Source organism: Adiantum capillus-veneris, chromosome 12 (genome assembly GCF_014529385.1).
Source record: "Adiantum capillus-veneris isolate H3 chromosome 12, ASM1452938v2, whole genome shotgun sequence".
Lineage (NCBI taxonomy): Eukaryota > Viridiplantae > Streptophyta > Polypodiopsida > Polypodiales > Pteridaceae > Adiantum > Adiantum capillus-veneris.
Genome location: NC_140942.1, coordinates 19,239,235 through 19,260,600, shown reverse-complemented (window position 1 = coordinate 19,260,600; position 21,366 = coordinate 19,239,235). Strand labels below are relative to the sequence as shown.

Here is a 21,366-nt window from a genome sequence, read left to right as displayed (position 1 = left end):
TCAGCTTTTGGGGCTCTGCTTTTGGCATCCCTCGTACCTTTAAATATGGGAGCATGCCTCTCACAACTTAGAGCATCTGGACGTAGAGTCTGAGAGTGAGCGCCTGTCCGCACTCTTGTACTTTGAACTCAGTTTAATACAAAAAGAAATACCGAAAGGGAAAGGGGCGCCAGTCTTTGGGGCCAATATCTCTAGGCACGGAACTCCGCTGGGCCCATGCCGAATAAATTGTGAACTGTGAACTGTTTTGAAGTGGTTATTTCGTGATGTCGTGGTAGATTCTGTTACAGTGGTATCAGAGCACGGCCGATTTTTCTTGTACGGGAAGTCGGATCCCAAATTTTTTTTCCGCGGCACCTATGGCTACAAGCAAAGTTCAGTCGACTCCCTCTGATCCGGAGATGCGCGAAGGGGTCACAACGAAGAATCCGGCAAGGAGTATGGCCCGCCTCTGCCTACTCGGGCGGAGCGTCGTCAATTGATCGACGATGCAACAAAGATGATGCTCAATTTTGCCAAAGACCCGAAAATGGCAAAATATATGGGCAAGACCTCTTTGGAGGAAGTGCACGTGCAGTGGCGGCAGACCATAGAACCACCCAAGAAACCTCCTACTCCCAGGATATACGCAGAGCAAGAATTAGAAGAGGTGGTTGATGCACGAATTGCTCAGCTTTTTGACGCGCAAAACAAAGCCTTAAAGCACAGCAAAAAGCAGAAGAAGGGCATTGACTTCCCGGGTTTTTTGGGTCGTCAGTCGACATTTGAAAAGGCAAAGAAATAGAAGAAGCGTGTTCGATTTGAAGAAGCACCCAGTTCTTCTTCTTCTGATAGTTCTTTTAGCTCATCTGACTCGAGCGAAGAAGACCGAAAAGTCAAAAAGCGAAGCAAAAAGCAACGCTTCAGAAAGGGCAAGAAAAAGGCAAAGAAGTCTAAATCTCGCCCCGTGAGTGACAGTTCTACAGAGGACTTGTCTACAGACAGTTCAGACTCTGACGAGAGCAAATTTTATGCAAAGAAGAGGAATTTTTACAAAGCCAACCAGTATAACTTTCTGGAAGACAAAAGCAAGAAAGTCCGAGAGTTTAAGGAAGGTGGATAGTCAATTAAATTTGACACGTTTTTTGGTTATAGATATGCTTTGAAGGCTTTGTCTTTTGTACAGCAGTTTGACATCGCTTTCGCGGGAGGGCGTTACTCAAAGCACTCTAAAATTCGGAGAGCTGCCTCTTACTTTAAGGGAAATGCTCGAACTTGGTGGTCCACGCTTCTATTAAGCAAGATTGCGCCAGTTAAATGGCTGAAATTCAAGAGGCTTTTTATTTCTTCTTGGTGTATGAACGTGATATACGAACTGCTTGGAACCATCTTCGGATGACTAAGAAAGATACAGTGGACGCTTATTGCGAGAGAGTTTGGAGCTCTTTTCTACCCGCCTCTTCATTTAAGAAGATCTCGTTCAAGGAACAGATTGAGCGGTTTACCTTGGGTCTACCTACAGAGATCCGAGATCATTGCTTAGAACAAAAGTCAGCTTCCATTCAGGAGTTGATGAGTCATGTGAAACGGGGTTTAGCCATTCACAATGGCAGTCTGACTTACCCCACCGATGAGATCATGACACAAAGAGCTGAACAGACTTTGACAAATGAAAGTAGAAAGAGAAAGAGCAACCCAGAAAAGAAGGATGCACGACCCAAGCTTACTCCTCAAGAGCGGGCTCGCTACATAAAGGAGGGTAAGTGCTTTGAATGCCGGGAAACTGGGCATATCTCTGCGAAGTGCCCTAGCAAGGCACCGAATGAACAGGATGAAGAAAGGCTAGAAAGTTCTAAAGTAGCTGAGAGACGTGGTAGAAAAGGCAGATAAAAAGCAGAATTGGTATCACATTGCGTGGGGCCTGAACCGAATCAAATGAATGAAAGTACAAACTTTGCCGCTTTTGGGCCAAAAGTGAAATATCAGGAAGCTCTTTTGAAGGAGCCAAGGCCAACTTCTTTTCACTTGGAATTGGCGGCTCGATTTGGAATTACGCCCGATAGGCTGAGGCCACAGGCGGAGGTAGTTCGAGTGGCACCCGGACGGGATGTTGTCATTACATTGAGCATTGGCAAACTTCGTTTGCAATGACAAGGGTGTTTATGGCACGAGGAGTTTTACGTATTTGCCTTGGAAGGTTGTGACGTTCTACTCGAAATCCCTTGGTACCACAACAACAACCCCGTGGTTGACTGTCGGGCTGAGAAAGCGATTTTGACAAATGAAGGGCTCAGAGATTGCACTTGATGAACTTTAGTTTCTTTACTCCATTTTTTTTGGGAGAGAACTGAATGATGGATAAAGGTCGAGCATGTTTTGGACCTGAACAAAAGAATACCAAGATTTTCTCCACACTCATGCCGATTGCTTTTCAGAGGGCCTGTGAGGCGAGTTACCACCCGCTCGTCCTGAGGATTATACTATTGATATGATACCGGCCACCTTGTCGTGCGAACCCAGCCCAGAACGAAGAGATTATAAACCAAGTGAAAGACCTCTTGGACATCGATGAGGTCACGACTGGATCTAGATGCGATTGCTAGCTACATTGCCGATAAATCATGGTCTAAGATCCGAATGAATGTTGAATGTCATGTGATGTCCTATGATGTCGAGTGATGTCCTGTGATGTCGTGTGATGTGACTGTCGATTGGTACATGTGCTAGATGTGTGTCGTAGGTACTAACAGTCAATGTTTGCTAAGACGGTTTATGGCCTCTGTCTGTTTTGTAGGCGTAATTGAGGGCGATTACAATGCTTTAAAGAGGGGGGTATGTCACAAAGTGATGACGTGGCTGCCTGCGCAACCCTAAAATCAGAAACCCTAATTCTGTTGAAACCCTAACCCTAAAATTAGAAACCCTAATTCTGCCCTAACCCTAACTCTAACCCTAACCTTAACCCTAACCCTAACCCTGATTTGCTGACATGGCGGGCCGACACGTGGCCTATTGTACGGACACTAGCATGATTTACGGAAAGCTCGGAAAGCTGGGCAAATTTTGGCTTTTGCTTTTACTTAACGCAAGAGATGAGAGAGAGAGAGAAGCTTTTGCTTTATTTTATAAAAGCATTGAAGAATGAGAGAGAAAAAGCTTTTGCTTTATGTTAAAAGCTTTTGATTGGACAGCTTTTTGGAACTTGCTTTATTTTATAAGCAAGAGAGAGAAAGAGCCTTTGCTGTATTTTTGAGTTTTTGATTTTCAGCTTTTGGGGCTTTGCTTTTGGCATCCCTTGTACCTTTAAACATGTGAGCAGACCTCTCACAACTCAGAGCATCTGGACGCCGAGTCTGAGTGTGAGCACGTGTCCGCACTCTTGTACTTTGAACTCAGATTAATACAAAAAGAAATATCGAAAGGGGCGCCAGTCTTTGGGCCCAATCCCTCTAGGCACAGAACTTTGCCGGGCCAGTGTCGAATAAATTGTGAATTGTGAACTGTTTTGAAGTGGTTATTTGGTGCTATCGTGGTAGATTCTTGACTTGGAGTGTCCAAGTCTGTTACACTATCCCTTTCAAGGTTGTAGCAATGCTGCGGTGACCCGTAAACGGTGGACGGTGGCATTCAGTCATAACCTTTTCCCTCAACGGCTGTGTAATGCACAACATGGTTTTTCTCATCAAGTAGCCATCCCGAATGGAATATCCAGCTATTGTCTCCCCATCTTGTATCTGTAAGGATTCTAGGTACTAATCTTTAATTAAGTACTTAAACTCATGATTAAGACTTAAGAAACTTGAATTGTACTCAGAAACAAGACTTAGAAGACTCTGTGTTGATTGATTGAATGTGTGATACAAGGGCTCCTTCTATAGGAGACAAAAAGACACATGAAAAGACACGTCTCTTGGTGAAGAGACACGACTTTAGACGTAAAGGCACATCCTTTCGGCGAAGAGCTGCAACCATTGGGCGAAGAGTCGCACCCGTAGAGCGAAGGGGTGTGACCAGTCGTCGAAGGAGTGTGGCTTTTGGCGAAGAGACACGTCTCTTGGGCGAAGGGGTGTGACCATCCAAGCGCAGGGATCCTCCTTGGCATGGCACTTCCCGTATCTGCAAATAGGAGTAGATGTATTGCTGTTAACATAGTCACAATCGTGACATTCCCTCCCATTTAAAATGAGAGCCCGTGTCAAAGAAATGACTTCTGATGTTGATAGAACTCTGGAAAAGCATTGAATCTTCGAAAATCTTCAGTCTTTGAGTTATCGGAAACCTTTGTCTTGAACCTTTGCTTCTTGTGAAGCCTTTTTGCTTTGACTGCTAAATCCCATGTCATTCCATTATTCAAAGATTTTTTAGAGGAATCTGGCATAATCAGGTTAACTGCAACAAGAGGTCGATCTTCAAAATCCTTCATGCGATATAAGACTTTTGGTTCAAAATCTTCCAGTAACTGCGAAATATTTGGGGAAGAGGAAATCTTCTCATGTACTCTTTAGATGGGGTAACATCAACTTTAGTAATCATTGGAGAGGATTTTGGATTGAGAGTGTAATCGTCTAATAATGAATCCCAAAATTCTTCAGAATCATCTTCAGAAACTATCACTTCATGACTTGCAATTGGCATATCATCATCCAGCAAAGAATCAAAGAAAGCATAGTTGTCTTCAAACTGAGAATCTGCAACTATGTCCTTATCTTTGTCTGGTACCGAAGTATCACTTGGAAAAACTTCTTGCTTGAAATCATCTTTGTCTTCAGCAATTGATTCAGGAGAAGTTAATGAATTCAAACATTTATCAATAATAATATCTGCATCTGCATCGGAGATCATATTTGCTTCATTATCCTCTGTATCATGTTGTTTGACTAGTACACGAGAGGCTTGAATCACTCGTTCCGCACGATAAAGCCCGTGTAACATCAGTTCTCGTCCATCTTTGAACAAATTGATAGTATGTTCTCGAAAGCTAATTGCTGGAACATATTGGAATAACCGATGCTGACCAAGAATCATGTCGTAATCATAGTTTTTCCATACGTCAATCACACGTCGAACGCACACGGGTACGGAAGTACGGAATAAGTACGGATCAGACGACCTGAAATTCCACACGTCAGTCTTAGGATGCTACATAGTAATTGTAGAAATACTTACTGCACCACCATGTTTAAAACTTTATAAGTTTATAGACAGACAAAAGTTAAAACTTAAAACCATAGAAACTTTAGAAATTAAAAGTGGACTCTGGAGACTGGAGAGAATCAAGATGGTGCCTCAGACCTCTAAGTAATGATTCATAAAGTAACCTCCAAACAGAAAGGAGTCAAGAGTTAGGATAATAGAAGCAAGCCAAAAACATTCAGGAGTGTAGTCTCCTGAAGGCTGAATCCAAAACATAAGTAGAGAGGCGAGACTAGAGGCTAGAATCTAAACTGTAGACTCTAGAGTCAACAGTGAACAGAACACCATACGGGTAACAGCATAAGTAAATGTCAAAAACCATGGTCTAGACTCCATAAGCAGGCGGCCAGGCACAGTGAGCTCTAACTCTCACCATAGCTCACATCCTCATCATCATAAGCAGCATCATCCTCGTCCTCGTCCTTGTCCTCTTCCTCATCCTCATCACCACCAACTGAGCATGATGCTCCAATATGACTGGTCCCAGCAATGGGAATAGGCTCTATCGCATCTGTAGTACTCTCTGCAATGGCCTCCTGAATCTCTTGCAAGGCAAGCAAGCGGTCCTCATTTTTTTTCCTTATTGAGCATTTCCAATGTGACCTTCATTCTCTCATAGCCGCGCTCTTTGATTTTGGATATGAGCCTCAAGTTCGTGTGTATGTACACAAGCTTCTCTGTATGAGATGGGAGTAGCCTATTTCTTCTCTTGGTATGAATGAGAGAGAAGGTGCTCCAATTTCTCTCACATGGAGAGGCACATGTCCCTTGCGAAAGCACTCTCAAAGCAAGAGCTTGCAAAGCGGGTGTGCAAGCCCCAAAAGTTTCCCACCATTTCACTCCCTCTTGCATCCTCAATGCATCTTTTGCAATTGGATGAGCAAATGACTTGCTTTCAGCTTTATAAATGTCAAACTCATCAATTAGGGTGCCTTGCAAGGTCAAATCACCCTTGGTGTACCTGTCCAAGAATGTCATCAATCCTTCATGCACCTCGCCATCACTTTCTTGCCCTCTTCCTCGCCATATGGGATGCAACATGTATCCAACAACATGTAACGGTGTGTGCAACATATTCCATCTTTCAATGCATAGATCCCTAATCTCTCTCATCCTTGCAGCATCAATGCCTTGCATGTTTTCAATTTGCTCTACCATGCGATCCGTAAGCTCGTACATAAGCCCCATGGTGGCTGCTTCCCTATCAGCCAAATGGAGAATTTTCAAAATCGGAGCACACATTTTCAAAATCAGCCTTGCCTCTTGCCAAAAGGATGCATTAAACACAATGTTCGAGACCTCAGTAGCCTTTTGAGTCTTGGATCTCTTCATCTTAACAAATTTGTCATCAATCATAAGCTTGCGCATACCTTGCATGCATCTCTCATCCACAAGATTGGCCAACATAATAAAGTAGTACGCAAATCGAGTGGCTGACGGCTTGACCAAGTCCTTCTTGCTAAGTTGCCAAAACAATGCCAATAGAGTAGATTTTCTTGTCACAAATGTGACAATCTTTGTTGCATCCTCAAGCACTTTTTCAACCCAACCAATCTGTCCAATGTCCTCAAACAAAAGGTCCAAGCAATGGCAAGCACATCTGGTAAAAAAAATGTGTTTCCACTCCCTTTCAATCATCTCCCCAGCACCAACACAATTGGTTGCATTGTCCATGCATACGTGCACAACATTTGCTGGGTCAATCTCTCTGATAACCTGTTTGAGATGCTTAAAAACAAATTCCAATGTCTTTGTTTCCCTAGATGTGTCTACAGCTTTCAAAAACACTGACCCATGAATAGAGCATGCAAGAGAGTTAATGATAGGCCTGCGCCTAGTGTCAGACCATCCATCACACACAATAGAGCATCCATATCTTTTCCATTTCTCGCGTACACCCATGATCTCAGTCTTTACGCATTTAACCTTCTCATTCAATTCTGTGGTGCGCAAAGCATGATAAGAGGGGGGAACATACGAAGAACTTGCTTGCCCAATAGCTTTCACCATTTGCAAAAAGTAAGGGCTCCTTACTTTCCATGTGGGAACATCCTCAGTATAAAAAAACTTGCGCAAGGCTTGGTTTGCTTGCTTCCGTGTTTGCAAGCCAAATGCACTCGCCAAACCCCCTTGAGAAACCTTCCTCTTTTTGCTTGAGGACCCCACATTGGACTTGGAAGAGCCACTTACATTAGTTGTTCCCTTAGCATGCGTACTCATTGAAGCACCTCCTTGAGCTTGAGAGGCATCTCCTTCCAAATCATTGACCAGTGCATCTACAAAAGAAGCTCTGTCTTCTCCCTTTGGCCTTGCATCTGCATGCAATCTTGTGACAATCTCTACAACATTTGCTGGGGCCTCATCACATGGGCCTCCCACACCATGGCTAGCAATGCCCAAAATATGTGCACGGATACGCAAAGGACCACCGTCCCATGAATGCCCACAAAAATTACATTTACATGTCCATTTTCCTTTTGGAAGACACTTCACTTGCTGCACATACTGGGGACGCTTGGTTCGGCCCATCTGCAAACTTGCAAAGAATTCGGCTTGGAAGTTGGAACCTGGAAGATGGTGCAACGAGCTTGAGTCTTGGAGTACTGAGCTGGCTGTTGCGTTGTGTGTTGGCGGGAGAGGTTGGAGGCAAGAGAGAGTGCGACTTGAGGGCGGAGACTCAAGAGTATGGGCGGGCTGATGTCCAAATCTCACTTCATACACGCTCTGTGATAGTGTCTGAGTCTCTGCAATCTCTGTATATTCTATGCAGACACATTCGCCTACAGACTATCTGAGCGCGCTGCCAAAAAAGTGCAGCCGAAACCTTTGTGCCCCAAATTTTTTGCCACGCTGGTTGCAGGTACGAAATCCCCATCCGTACCCCATTCGTACCCATACCTGTACGGTAGTACGGCAGGCCATCCGTACGCGAACGAAAAAAACTATGGTCGTAATAAGATAAAGGCATGAGTTTGAAATCCAATTGATCTGCATAAGTTTGAATATCGAACTGCAATTGTCGAACTATCTGATCACAAGTCAAAATTGATCCATCTGCTAATTCCACATCATATAAGTGAGATGTCTTCTGAGTTGTTAAGCCAAGGTGTTGTGTTGACGAAATTATTTGAGCATCCGCTGTCCACCAAAATATTGATGGAGTAACCATTGATAGTTCCAAGAAGGCTCAAAACTTGCTTTGAGAGAGGCTCCAAAACTAAAGAATTGCACTGAGCATGCTTCATAAGAATAGTTCTATCGTCTGAGACATGAATCGTATTGACCACATATTTTCCTTTATCCTTAGCAGAATTTGTTTGTCCAGCATTCGACGATGTTTCCGCGTTGGAATTTCTTTTTGAATTAGACAGATTTGGTTGCTTTGGACATTGATACCATCTATGGTCACCACCGCAAATTGTACATAATCCTTCCTTCTTTGAAGTCGAAGACCCATTTGATGAAGAGCCTTGCTGAGTATTGGAATGCCGATCTTGAGAAAAATCACGTCCTTTATCACGATCAAGTGGAGGAACATGTGAAGAAGATCTGCTTTGAGATTGTCGATCTTGAGAATAGAATCTTGAAGTTGAATAAGGTTGCGTTGCTTGTTGTCTGAACTGTTGTTGACTTTGGCTATAGCTGTCTTTGTGAACGTGCTGTGAAAAGCGAGCGTTGTTTGAAGATCTGTCACCAGGGAGAAAATTCCATGTAGGGTGCCGATTATCGCCAAGACGCTCCACATAGGCAATTGCAACATCCAAGGTGATAGGGTTGTATTTGTGCACATCGTCCTTCAGGTTGGGTTCGAGTCCGCCGATAAAGCTGTGAAGTTCATCAGAGGGACTAAGGGTCTCTATCTCCAGAGTTAGCCTTTGGAACTTTGTGATGTACGCGGCTAAGGAACCTGTCTGGCTCAGGCGGCGAAGAGAGGACCGGACATGAAAATCCGCATTGGCAGGTTCGAACTAGCACGTCAGAATTTATCCCAAGAAGGTGTGTGTTTACCATCGGCAACCCGTCGTTGCCACCAAAGAAATGCTGTGTCTTTGAGCAAAGAACTAGCAAGTGCAACTTTTTTACTCTCGACCAAGTCCCTGTTGGACAAGTAGACCTCCATTTTGAATAGCCCTTGGTCCAGCACGCGCTTGTCGCGGCGACCAATGTATGGTTCTGGCAATTTAACATCAAGATTCTTCTTCTGTGCAGCATTAAAAATTTTGTAAAGTAATTGAAGTTCGCGATTGTCTACCTCTTCAGTTGGATCTAGTTCGTTTGGTTCATCCCCACTGAAGCTTTGAAAGAAGATGCTGCATTAGTAGTCCGAGAAACAGCAAGACGACTTCGAGAAGTGTTTTGCGTCTGCATCTCATCCAAGCGAGTGTGAAGTGATGCGAGGCTTATGGAAAGTGTGGCCATCTGCTCCTTGATAAGAGTAAGGGCGTCGTTAGATTGACCACCTCCGTCCTGAGAATTCGGCATGATTACGTCTCAAAGGGAACTCGAGTAAGTGCAGGTTTGGGTTCGGGAATAGGTCCTGGGACGCGTGCTTCTTGAGCGGAAAATCTATCTGGAATAAGTTCGTGCTCTGGAGTTTGGGAATTTCGCAAGGTTCAAGAGTTCAGGAGAGTAGACCGGCGATGGAATTTTCGCGGGAAAGTCCGGAACAGGAATTGGTTCGGGAATAGGCACAGGTACAGGTTTAGAGATTGTGCTGGTGGCTTATTTTTTTTATTTTTTTTTGAAACGTGGCCTTTGGGTAATTAATGCCAAGTTACCCCCTTTCGGTGGGCCACCCAATTTGGGCGGACAACTTTATAACTTAAGTTATTGTACTTCAAAGTAAATCTCCAGCGATCGTAAAATTCCAGCCATGCTTACGTTATGTTGTAATTTTTTTAATAAGTCACCTCTTTTGGCCGGTCACCCCAAATTTGGGGCGAGCTGGTCACTTAAAATAATTTATAAGGCTTATAAAGTCAGCCAGCCAGCGTAAAAACACATCAAAGCCTTGCATGAAAAAGGGCTTCTTATGTTTGGAGCATGTACGTATGAGGGAGAGTGCCTCTTCTTTGAGGTTCAGGAGGAGGTTCGGGTATCTCGCGTGCAGAGAAACTTTTCCTTGGTCTTAGAGTGTATGTTTCAAAGGATCACACCTCTTGCAAAACAACAGAACGTAAGTGGATTATCGACTTGGCTCTCGAGGAAGTAAGTGGTTGTGTGCTTTGGTTCACGGCCTCTAGCACTACCGCATGGTGAGTGGGATATCATTCCGGCACAACACAAACCTTTTAAGGGTCAATCTTGATACTATTCGAGAGCTTTGTAGGGAAAGGATTTGCATTTTGAATGCTGTGTGCACACCACCTCTTCCCATGCAAGATTCTCAAATTGAGATGAAGATGTTGCAAATGTTTCTCGAGTGACTGACTTGAGAAGATTGAGAAATCATTCCCACCGTCAGTGGAAGAGGTTTACGTGGTTCTAGGTTCTAGAATTGCGAAACGTTTTGATCTGTATACATTCTACTCAAGAAAAATATTAACCGTCCGGTTTCTTCCTTTGGATTGGAGCCTTTGTATTGGACTTTCTTGTAATGTGCCATCTAGACTAAGGCTGTAGTGTTGTGAGGTTTTTTTGTACTCCCTAAGACAAGGTAGTTTCCAAGCAGTCAGTATGGAAAAAACAGTCGGGTAATCTGAACTAGCAGGTTTCCTTTTAAAAGTCTTCAATCGAAGTACCAGTTGATAATCAAAAGGCTTTTTTTTAAAGGTGTCTTGAGGCAGTGCCTCTAGAAGTATTTGTTTCAAGAACTCATAATCATAATGACTTCATGTTTTCAAAGACTGTCTGAATGAGAAGGGGTGCTTATATAAACCTGGCTTAATTATATTTATTTTGAGTCCCGAAACTGGAAAATGTAGCTGTTCAAACCAAAAGCAAACCTAGTGAATGAGTACTGCATGAAGCATGGCTTGGATCAAGAATTCATCAAGCCCACCCCTAGGACGAAACCGAAACCCGTGCCAGTTCACAAGATGTCCCATCAGGACGACGACGCCACGAAAGGGGAATGCCACCCTGCCTATCGAGCACAAAAGCCATAAATTTTTGGCTATCTTGGACACTGGAGCAGGAATGAGCATAGCAACGAAAACATGATGGTAAAAATGGGGCAGATTAGCTCTCAGAAAACTTGAATGGTCTTCCAACTGGTGGATGGAAGGTTGGTTTTGCTTATGAACAACAATTATCCTGTAGTGCTTTTATCTTTTATAGCATTTGGAGAATTTTTGAATGGTCTTAAGATGCTTGGGCTGATACGCACAAAGATGAATGTCAATTATCTTTCTGCTGAATGATTTCTATGCTCCTTGCATGCATTTATTGGATGGCTTTCTGACAGGAAAATCGGATGACAGTTATACAGCGTGATGCAGAGAAGCTGAGGACAGATATTGACAAATTACGAAGCGAAATGAGGTTTGGGGATTTCCTGTAATTGATGACTCTCTTTTATCCATTGCTCAATTGACATTGCTGATTGTGGAACTTGAACTTGGCATGTTTGTAGGTTTGAGATGGACAAAGTTTCTGCAAATCAGCGCCTAGATCTGAACCTAGAACGGGGGTAAGGTACTAGCTTGTAGTTGTTTTCTCCCGATTTCAGTTCGGAGTTTAGGACCTATTTTTGAGAGCAACTTAGAACATCCAAGGTAGATTATAGCATTGGATTGATCCACTTGCAGCAGCTTTCCTACTTTTTTGTGCTGTAGTTTGTCAAGTCACACACAACACATGCACCCACACACACATGCATGCAAAAACCTTGTGCAAAGAAGAACAGGGGGAAAAACGAAGAAAAACAGTAACAACAGCGGGTAACACTTCACAGTTGATTCTAAAGAGGGGTTGTTATTTTGAAATTTGTTCAGGAGAATGACAGAGGAACTTGCAAAGCAGAGTGCAGAAACTTCCAATTTAACCAACAAACTCAACAAAGTAAGTCCTATTTTATGGTTTAGCAAAGGTATTGTCTAAGCTGCATACGTTCGCTGATAGACTTGGTTAAGGTTTGCTACATCACAATCAGGAGATACATGCTTTGAAGACACAATTGGAAGCATCGAAGTACGAGGTTATTAAGTACTGTTTAGGTAAGGAACTTTGGATCAAATAAATGGTGATTACTATTCAAATCAAGATTCTTTAGAGATCTCAAATTATAGGATCATTTTAGCTTTGGGATTGGAGTTTCTGTTTTGTTGTCTCCCCTAATTATCGATTTTGCTACATCGCTTTTGGAAAACTACCAAAATACCCCTGAAATCTGTGGAAATTCCCCAAATGCCCTACTATTTTTCCAAAATTGCCAAAATACCCCTCGCGCAAATATGTCTGAAGACATGTTTTTTTGCAACTCTTCATATAAAGAATGCTAGCACGGTGTTTAGAGACAAAAATAGAAGATGATAGAAATAGGGTTTTTGATGGTATTGTGGGCTCTTGAGATGACGTGGTTCACCGTTTTTGACAGTAATTTCTCTATTTCTCAGCCCACTGTAGTGGAAATATTTGTCCATGATACTTGAAGATTGATCTCTATCGTGAAAAAGAATGGACTATGTGAAAATTAGAGAAATTCATCCAAGATTGGTACAAAAGTAGGAGGGGTATTTTGGGAAATTTTCCAAATTTTAGGGGTATTTTATATTGCCGTCTTACTATGGAGATGCATTACTTTGTTCAATTGATTGCAGGTACAATTGTATCGGTTATTGCGCTTGGACTTGGTTTACTTCGAGTTTTCAAATAGATGGTTTAGGTTGCACAAGAAGGTATTAAACATGTGGTGGATAATCAAGGTTATTGTTGTCATTGAAAGCAATCATCATTTGATATCTGCCCTTTGAATTGCAGGTTTGTGCTCTTTTGGCACACGGGTGGCTCCCTCCTTTTACTATGGGTTGAGGAGCAACCTGTAATAAGCTTCGCCGTTGCAATAAGTAGGCGAGGCAGCTGTGGTGGGAAGGCAATCCTTTTTGTTATTGTCTGTCAAACCTGTTCCTCTTGTGAAAAGTCTTGCTAAAACAGGATTATGACCCTTGGTGGCTACATAACATTCTTTGTGATATAGGTTCGACTATTAATCACATTCTTTCGGTATGGCTGTGAGGAGAAGTTCTCCGCCTACCATGTACTGCACTGAATTGATTACTGGGAAATTCACTATTTCAAAGCAAATTCTTGTAGCAACAAGTCTTTTTCTTTTGAAGACTGATCTTTTTGAATGATAGCCTGGTGGTGCTAGTTCTGTTTTTCTTGTATTGCTCGACAAGAATGTTGTGTTTTTCAAGGCTTTGTTCACATTTGTATTGTTAAAATGCTCTTATTGGCATTCGCCTTCTGGTACTATTATTCTAGTGCTGGTGCTCTAATTATATGATGCTAGCTCTACTGTAAATAAAAACCATTACTTTGTCAGATATATCCCCCCCCCAAAGGCTTGCAAATGATTGGGTGGCACATCAACACGGGGAATATTGACCAGCATTCGACATGCCAACATATTGAATGTGCACAAGCAATTAGCGTACGACGAATCAACACATGGACCAACTGTGAACAACTGTGCTTGGCCCTCCTCCCAACGACACTCAACGGCCGAGAATGGTCCGTTAGTGACCATTCCTCCGTAATGGAATGAAGAAGTTAGACCATGATAAATACAGGTACACACTTTGAACAGGGCCCATGAACGTACAAAAAATTGGCAATGATGGTAGGTGATGAAATTGACACACTACTATTTAGTTTTCTCCCGTAGGAGAAAACCGATGATGTGGAGAGGGTGCTCAACTTTTTCCCTAATGCTGCAGAAGTGGAACTAGGATTCCTTTGGGATCTCTACAAACGTGAAAGGATAAGGAGACCAAGGTTGCTATAGGAGCTCTTCAAGTGGGAAGTAAAAATGGTCATATGAGTTCTTATGAGTTGTCAAAGAGGAGAATAAATCAAGGAGAGAAGGTCGAGCAAGAATGCAAAAAATATGATTTGGGGGGGGGTGAGGGTAGAGTGGTCACCTATAGAGGTGGGCGGCATTCAATCTTGTGGCTTCCTCTGGGCCTTGTCCATAAGCCCATAGGCTAGAGTCTGGTGACTCACCTCTCAACCGTCACAATGTAGGCTCATCCTACATATCGCCCCTAAACTACCTACTTCCCTTTGGATCGACCCCTTATCCTGACATTTGTAGATTCAATGTTTTAGCCCAATTCTACAAACCAAGCACGCAAAATCTGTTTGACAAAGCACATTCAAAGCCTCAGCAATCAAGCATTGATTAGTGGCTGATCCCTTGATGCATGTACACAGATCACCGGTATAAGAAACATGAAAGCTGGATTTTCACATATTGTTTTCATAAGGGCACTAAATGTGGTATTCCTCCTGAAGCGTTGCAAACTTAAGCCAGCATGCACCTATCACTAAACAACAAAGAAAGTTAATTGAAAATAAGAGTTTAAGTGGATCATGGGTTTTATGGAATCTGCCTTAAGGATAGGAAATCCACAAGTCATCGATACCTAAGTCTGTCGGAAGCATGCACAGATTTGTCAAGGGCAAGCAAGAGTTAAGGCAAATAGCTTTTGTCTATTCGATTTATTACTAGAAGCCTAATGATTGTATAACTTCAAGGAATACGGAGAGGGATTTGAACCCCCACGATTGAGTAAGGTCACCAGAACCTAAACCTGGCATGTCTACCAATTCCATCATATCCGCACATTGATTCTTACTTCGAAAACCAACCCTTTTTCACAGTTGACCGAATAAAGCCAAGCCAATGGCAAAGCAAAGCTTAGATAGCATAGCAATTAGGCTGCCATTGTACATTTTAATTCTCCCAGGAAAGCAGCGTGACTTACTGCCCGCATCACAAATTATGACGATCCCTTAGGCTTAGCTCTTAAAAAGCGAAGCGTTGTGCCGCTAATGTCCGAGGACATTATCTATTCGGCGTAGTTTCACTAACAGGAACACTAAAAAGGGATTTTGTATCAACAGCGCCCATACCTTTCATTGAACCATCTGTGGCACTCATAGCTACGGCTCTTACTTTATTGTTGCCCAATTGTTGACTTCACAAACAAACAAGTAACATTAATTTTTTGCTGGGTTTGTTTTTTCCTTCAACTACTCTAATAGTGAATTATAGATGTTAGGCCTTTTCCCCGCATTGACATTGACTTAATGAAAGAAGAGAAACTGTCATTCACTTACTAACCTTATGGCAATAAGTGCAGAAAGAAAAAAAGCATAAAATATCAAATAGCAGGTATAACCTACGCTATGACCACTAGGAAACTGCGAGGCCTATCCTATAGTAATCAAAATAACCTTTCTAAAGTAAAAAGAAAATGCCATAAATATATGTAAAAGAAAAGAAGATAACCTTTATCATGAACGGATATGAATTGAACTAATATAGTTCTTCTAAGAATTACTTTCGTCATAGCGTGTTCTTTAAGTTTTAACAAAATCTGCTTGAAAAAGGCTAAATGCAAGCTAGTGCCCCTTTTTTCACCTTCTCTGCTTGGCAAGCTCTTAGGGATGGTGCCCTTCAATTCATTGCAAAGAGATCTACTCACACTGGATGCTTATAGTTTCTCAGTGCAAAAAGAATTGTGTTAGACAGTGAATTGTTATTGAGATGCAGATAGTTAATTTCGGCCATGAGACCCAGCTCGAAAGGAATGTTGCCTGTGAGGCGGTTATTTGAAGTCGCGAGCCATTCCAAGCTGCTGTAGTTCGCAAGGGTAAGCGGGATACTTCAATGAGGTTCACATTAAGCATAAAGTAAGGTTTTATTTAGCTGGAGTTAAGTTGAATCGAATTGCTACTTTGTTTATTGCTTAGGGGGCAGAGATTATTTTAAAGCCCAATGCCCCTTTCTGAGAGTTACCTCTAATATTTTATTATAACTCCGGGCGCATCGAGGGCAGGTAACCTCTCCCTCTACCCAGTTTCCCGGACAAAACTATTCCTTTATAGTCTCCCCTACTTCTCTCTTTAACGGCGGACAAATACTTTGATACATGGAAGTTCTCGTTTCATGAGATTAAAGCCGCATGTTAAAGAAGGGAAGAGGCAACATCGAAGATTTAGTCGTGGTTCTAAACTTGATTCTAAGCCGCACTAAGTCAATCAGTGCAAAAAGCGGCAGCCATTCTACGTATTTCCTTTCATCTAAAGGCCAAATCTGCCACTATAGCTAACCATTAGGATAGGAACTGCCATGAATGCAGGAGACTGCCCTAGCTAAGCGAGTTATTATTAACACCAAGGCAAGGTTTGAGATTTGACAGAAAAAAGAGGAAATGATTTCCATTTTAATAATAATAAGGGTTTTTAGGTAGCTATTTGTTTTGATTGCTCTTCGTGACGCCGCAGAACCTTGGTAATTGGGATTTTCGGATGCAGCTATACCTATGATGTAAGGAATAACTCATTTGCATCACGATATTCTGGTCTTCTTAATCATTATTTTGATTTTTGTATTATGGATATTGATCCGCACTCTATGGCATCTCCATTATTGAAAAAACTCCATTCCTGAAAGAATGGTTCACGGAACTACTATAGAGATCATTTGGACCATTTTTCCTAGTTTAGTTTTGATGTTTATTGCTATATCTTCTTTTGCTTCATTATATTCGATGGACTAGGTAATAGATCCAACCATTACTATTAAAGCTATTGGACATTAATGGTATTGGAGTGCGCTTTTTGACAAAGGTGATGGAAGTGCAAGAAAATGCATTGGACTGCTTCTATGGTCCATAAAGTATCTAGCTTACTAAATAAGAGACGGAAATTTAAGAAAATTCTTATTTGACGTCAAGGGACGCGACTCAAGGGACTAGAGCGTGCCGGAAACGGGGAGTTAAAGTGCTATCTATGCATTGATAAGGCTTCCCTAGCCAATGAAAAGCCTATGGTTCCATTTTCGCTGAAAGCCATTAAAAGTATACATTTTTGTTTCTGGTGTAGGTAATATATAGGAAATAAATGCTCAGCTTGTAATGTTCAATGACGACGCTGAAGTGGTAAGTTTATTCCATCAGCACCACAACTAGTGGCATACAACTTTGGACCTAATAGGCCTGACCCCGTCATCTCTAGAATAAGGGATCCTTGACGCGTTAGCAGCGAAACAACCAAACCACAATGGTTACATTACAAAATTACTAAAAGAGAAGCGAAGCAAGGCCAAAGAAAAATTGGATGTTATTGCTTTGCCTTTATCGGGGACGGAGTCCCTACGGTAGATAACAGTAAGCATAAGCACTTTACTAAAAGGGACCAGCGCTTATATTTTATCCTTTTTTATTTCAAATTAAATACCACTTACAGTAAAAGTAAGGAATGTTACAAAATCATCAATAAATCACGATTAACTGTAAGTAAAAATGGTTGTATTTATTAAGATAAATTAGTTCAGAAGGTCGGATCAAGAAGGACTAGGATCATGGCTTAATTGAATGGGAAACGGATTCCTAGCTTGTTGATCACCATTCGATATAATCTACCAAAGTGTGACGGTCTATCCTTGACCTAAAATACTTTGCTTAATAAGGACCTGCCAAAAGGTATATTCTGTGTGGAAAGCTGTTTGCAAGAAAACGAAACTTGCAAGTACAGTTTGGAGGGAGGCAAATGAACTTAGAAAAAGGCTAGCCGCCGACCCAACCTTATGAGTATTCAGACTATAACAGTTCTGATGAGTAATCATTAACTTTCAACAGTTACATGATTTCAGAGGATGATTCGGAATCGGGTTAATCACGTTTTTCGGAAGTAGACAATCGAGCAGTTGTACTACTAAGAAGAATTATTTGGAATGGGTATCTAATCAGTAAGCAATAGTATAATCACTGATAATGCTAGTGTTGCCTGCTGGCCGATTACCATTGATGAAGAAAGACAAAATAGGTGCTGGCTTGCTTGAGTTTACAGCACTTTGGGACGGGGGCTTAATGAATCCTCCACCTCCAACAGTGAATCGTCCATTTTATGTGTTATATCGGTGTTTTTTGTTATTATATCTTTGTCTGGGATAATAACTTAACTTCAAGGTTAAAGTTAATTCCTATCCTAGTAAAGGTAGTCTTCGTAATTCTATTTTATTGACATTATTACATATAGAATTAACTGATAGCCGTAAAGAGGACCCTATTTATTCATTTACAGGGTGCAGGCCTTAAGTAAAAAATGAGAGAGAGAGAGAGAGAGAGAGAGAGAGAGAGAGAGACTTATGGTAGTCATCCCACGAGACAATACAACCAGCAGATCCATTGAGGCTATGGAGACACTTAATGTATGAAGCCTGGCGGCATTACAAAAAATACTACAGAGGGAAGGCCATTGATAGCTAGCAAAGGATGTATACATACAAGTGCACAGGAGTACCCTCAACATGGGTGTCGGTACAACGCTGACAATTAACACACACAAGAGAAACATGTCAATTAGTGGACTTAAGGATAACAAGGCCAATAAAAATGGTGCTTCACTGGGGGAACAAAAGAATACATAACTCTCTGTAGATGTTGCCAACAAGCTGAATTCAATCTACCACATAATGCCTTAACATTAGCAGACCAGAAGGTACGCCCCAAAGTAACATGATAACAGTCCCTCACCTCTCTCATCGCACATTTGCATTCATGGCATTACACCCTTTCATCCACTTCCAACAAATGCACAACCATAGTCTGCATACCGTACATCGATAGTACAGGATCAATACGTTCCACGTACAAACTTTGCGGAACCACAACCAACAAGAGGCAACCACTCTTCACGCTCTCACCTTCAAAGCATGCTTCACAATCCACCCTTCCATCCTCCTATGACTGCCGTAAATGTGGTCAACATATCATATACATCAATATATACTGTGTCCTTTTCAGTAAAGTAGATGCAAAATTTTGCATTGCGATGAAAGTCGGTGGCAGTGTGTGGCATTGAAGCAAAAAAATTGTGCTGCCAAAATTGTTATAATGCCACGGCATCAACCTTTAAGGGACGATTCTCAACACACCAACCATCCAAAGCTTCGAATGCAGCTTTCACTTCTTGTGCACTTGACATTGCAACTATTCCGAGACCTCTAGATCTTCCACTTTCTGGGTCACGCAATACCTTGGCTTCCAACACCGTACCAAACTTGCTAAAGAGCTGCTGCAGGGTGGCATCATCCACAGACATATCCATGTTACCAACCAACAATCTACCAAAGCTAGGGGGCTTTGGAGATCCATACATGGGACCCGATCGGAAACTGATCTTGTTGGACCAAGGCTCCACCATAGCTTGCTCAAGGGCACCATAGCCATAGAACTGATCATCAGAAGGATCCACATTACGATGATCCAGCATGCCATCACTTGTATAAGGAGAGGGAGGTACAGTCTGGCCAATGCCTGAGACAGCCCCAGCCGGACGTTTATCCTCAACACCAGACATAGCCTGCTTGGCTACAACATTATTTGGAGCTTCTGCAGCGTTTCCGGGTCCTGTCAATGCTTTTGCATTCAAAGAACTGGTGGGCACTTGAGAATCACTGAAAGAAAGATTGCTGCTATTACTGCCATGTCCATTGGTGGCAACAAAATCACAGGTGGAAGCAAGCACAGTACCATAATCTGGTGAACATTGTGCATTTCCATATGCAGGATGTTGCTGGATACCTTCACTACTGGGAGAGCTACTCTGAGGGCCCATTTTCTGAATGCTGCCAAGGTCAGATGATGCTTGAATGGTGCTAGTAATAGAAGCGCTGACATCTTGATCACTGCAAGAGCTACTCTGAGGCCCCATGTTGGGACTGCTGCCAAGCTCAGATGACGCTCGAATGCTAGAAACGGAAGCATCGTACCTGGCGGTAGATTGGGCAATGGAAGAAGGCATGGCCACATTGCTAGATGCCATGTCTCTTGCAGACATGCGCGAAGAAATCATAGAGCTCCCTCTGCTACTGTTGTTCTGGTTAGGTCTGCTTCGCCTGCTACCATAATTTGGGCGCGGCCTCCTCTCTGCAAAATCCATCCTGATGTAGTGACCCCTGAACTTGTACCCATCAAGCCTCACAATGGCGATGCACGCGTCCTGCTTTGTCGCAAACTCCACAAAGCCTCCAATGCCGTGTGCATTGAGGGCGGGATCATTAATGAGCTCAAGCGATTCAATTACAACATTCACACCAGAAAACCATTCAAGAAGCTCGCTGTGTTTGCAATTGGGAGGGAGGTTCCATAGCTTGAGGCGCTTGCCGACAGGGACGCCGTCCACATATGGGATATTGTAGAAGTCAGGGTCGAGGGCATGAATAGAAGCGACGTTGACGCAAGGGCGCGGGGTTGCAGAGCAGAGGATGGTCGTGGTGAGTCGTGCAGCAGAGCGTTCGATGGTGCGGAGGCCTGGAGAGACATGATGGAGGAGGAGAACACTGGAGGAGGGCCTGCAGGGAATGGCGAGCTCCATCGACACCACCCTCGGTCTCGCAGTAGCCATGGCATTTCTATTCTCTCTCCCATTTCCCTCTTGCATAACACGTCTTGAGTTCAACTCTCCTCATCGGATAGATCTTTAAGGTCTCTTGGGATAGTTTCCTGCGACGTTACAATTCTCTTCTTCTTCTTCTCCAACCCTTGATAAAACAAATGCAATAGAGGGTCGCACATTGTCCCGTCATCAAACCCAATGACCCTAAAGTCTCAATGGGGTCTTTGATAGATCTCTACGCCTAATAAAAACTAGTCTTGTTTGGTGAGTGTTGCTATAGAACGTAACATGACATGCGCATGTTGACATTAAGCATCTAGCACTGAAGTAAACAAAGTACAAAGCGCATTGACAAATTTTAAAAAAATATGTGTATATGATGATTGATTATCTCTATAGCTGCTTGTAAAACGGTCCAATTTCATGGCATTGACGGACTTTTAAAAAAGAATTGCATGTGTATTTATTACTCTAAATCAAGCGTAGTCAATTTTCTCTTATTTCTCATAGAATCTGAGAGAGAGAGAGAGAGAGAGAGAGAGAGAGAGAGAGAGAGAGAGAGAGAGAGTCTATGTATTGTCACAATCGGAGGGAGCAAGGAGTCTTGGTTGTTGATCACAGAAC

At 42.5% G+C, this 21,366-nt stretch overlaps 2 protein-coding genes across 4 annotated transcripts in view; one reads left to right on the top strand and one right to left on the bottom strand.

The window, feature by feature from the left end:
• The window catches only part of LOC147445410 (uncharacterized), a 33,511-nt gene extending 20,019 nt beyond the window's left edge, over window positions 1-13,492 (top strand). Inside the window, exons 4-9 of one of the 3 annotated variants that reach the window (XR_015189772.1) lie at window positions 11,579-11,655; window positions 11,747-11,803; window positions 12,108-12,174; window positions 12,246-12,329; window positions 12,933-13,010; window positions 13,093-13,153. Coding sequence is in view for 2 of the 3 variants with exons in the window: in XM_086524916.1 (XP_086381042.1) it covers window positions 11,579-11,655; window positions 11,747-11,803; window positions 12,108-12,174; window positions 12,933-13,010; window positions 13,093-13,143 (330 nt within the window). In the remaining variant the exon portion in view is untranslated. Of the gene's footprint in view, window positions 1-11,578; window positions 11,656-11,746; window positions 11,804-12,107; window positions 12,175-12,245; window positions 12,330-12,932; window positions 13,011-13,092 lie in introns of all 3 variants that reach the window. The other 2 variants (XM_086524917.1, XM_086524916.1) reach the window with 2 other exon arrangements.
• Window positions 13,493-18,508: 5,016 nt separating this feature from the next.
• Window positions 18,509-20,797, bottom strand: LOC147445409 (uncharacterized). Its single transcript, XM_086524915.1, has one exon. The coding sequence runs from the start codon at window positions 20,785-20,787 to the stop codon at window positions 19,234-19,236; it is 1,554 nt and encodes a 517-aa protein (XP_086381041.1). The 5' UTR covers window positions 20,788-20,797; the 3' UTR covers window positions 18,509-19,233.
• Between the last annotated feature and the right edge of the window lie 569 nt (window positions 20,798-21,366).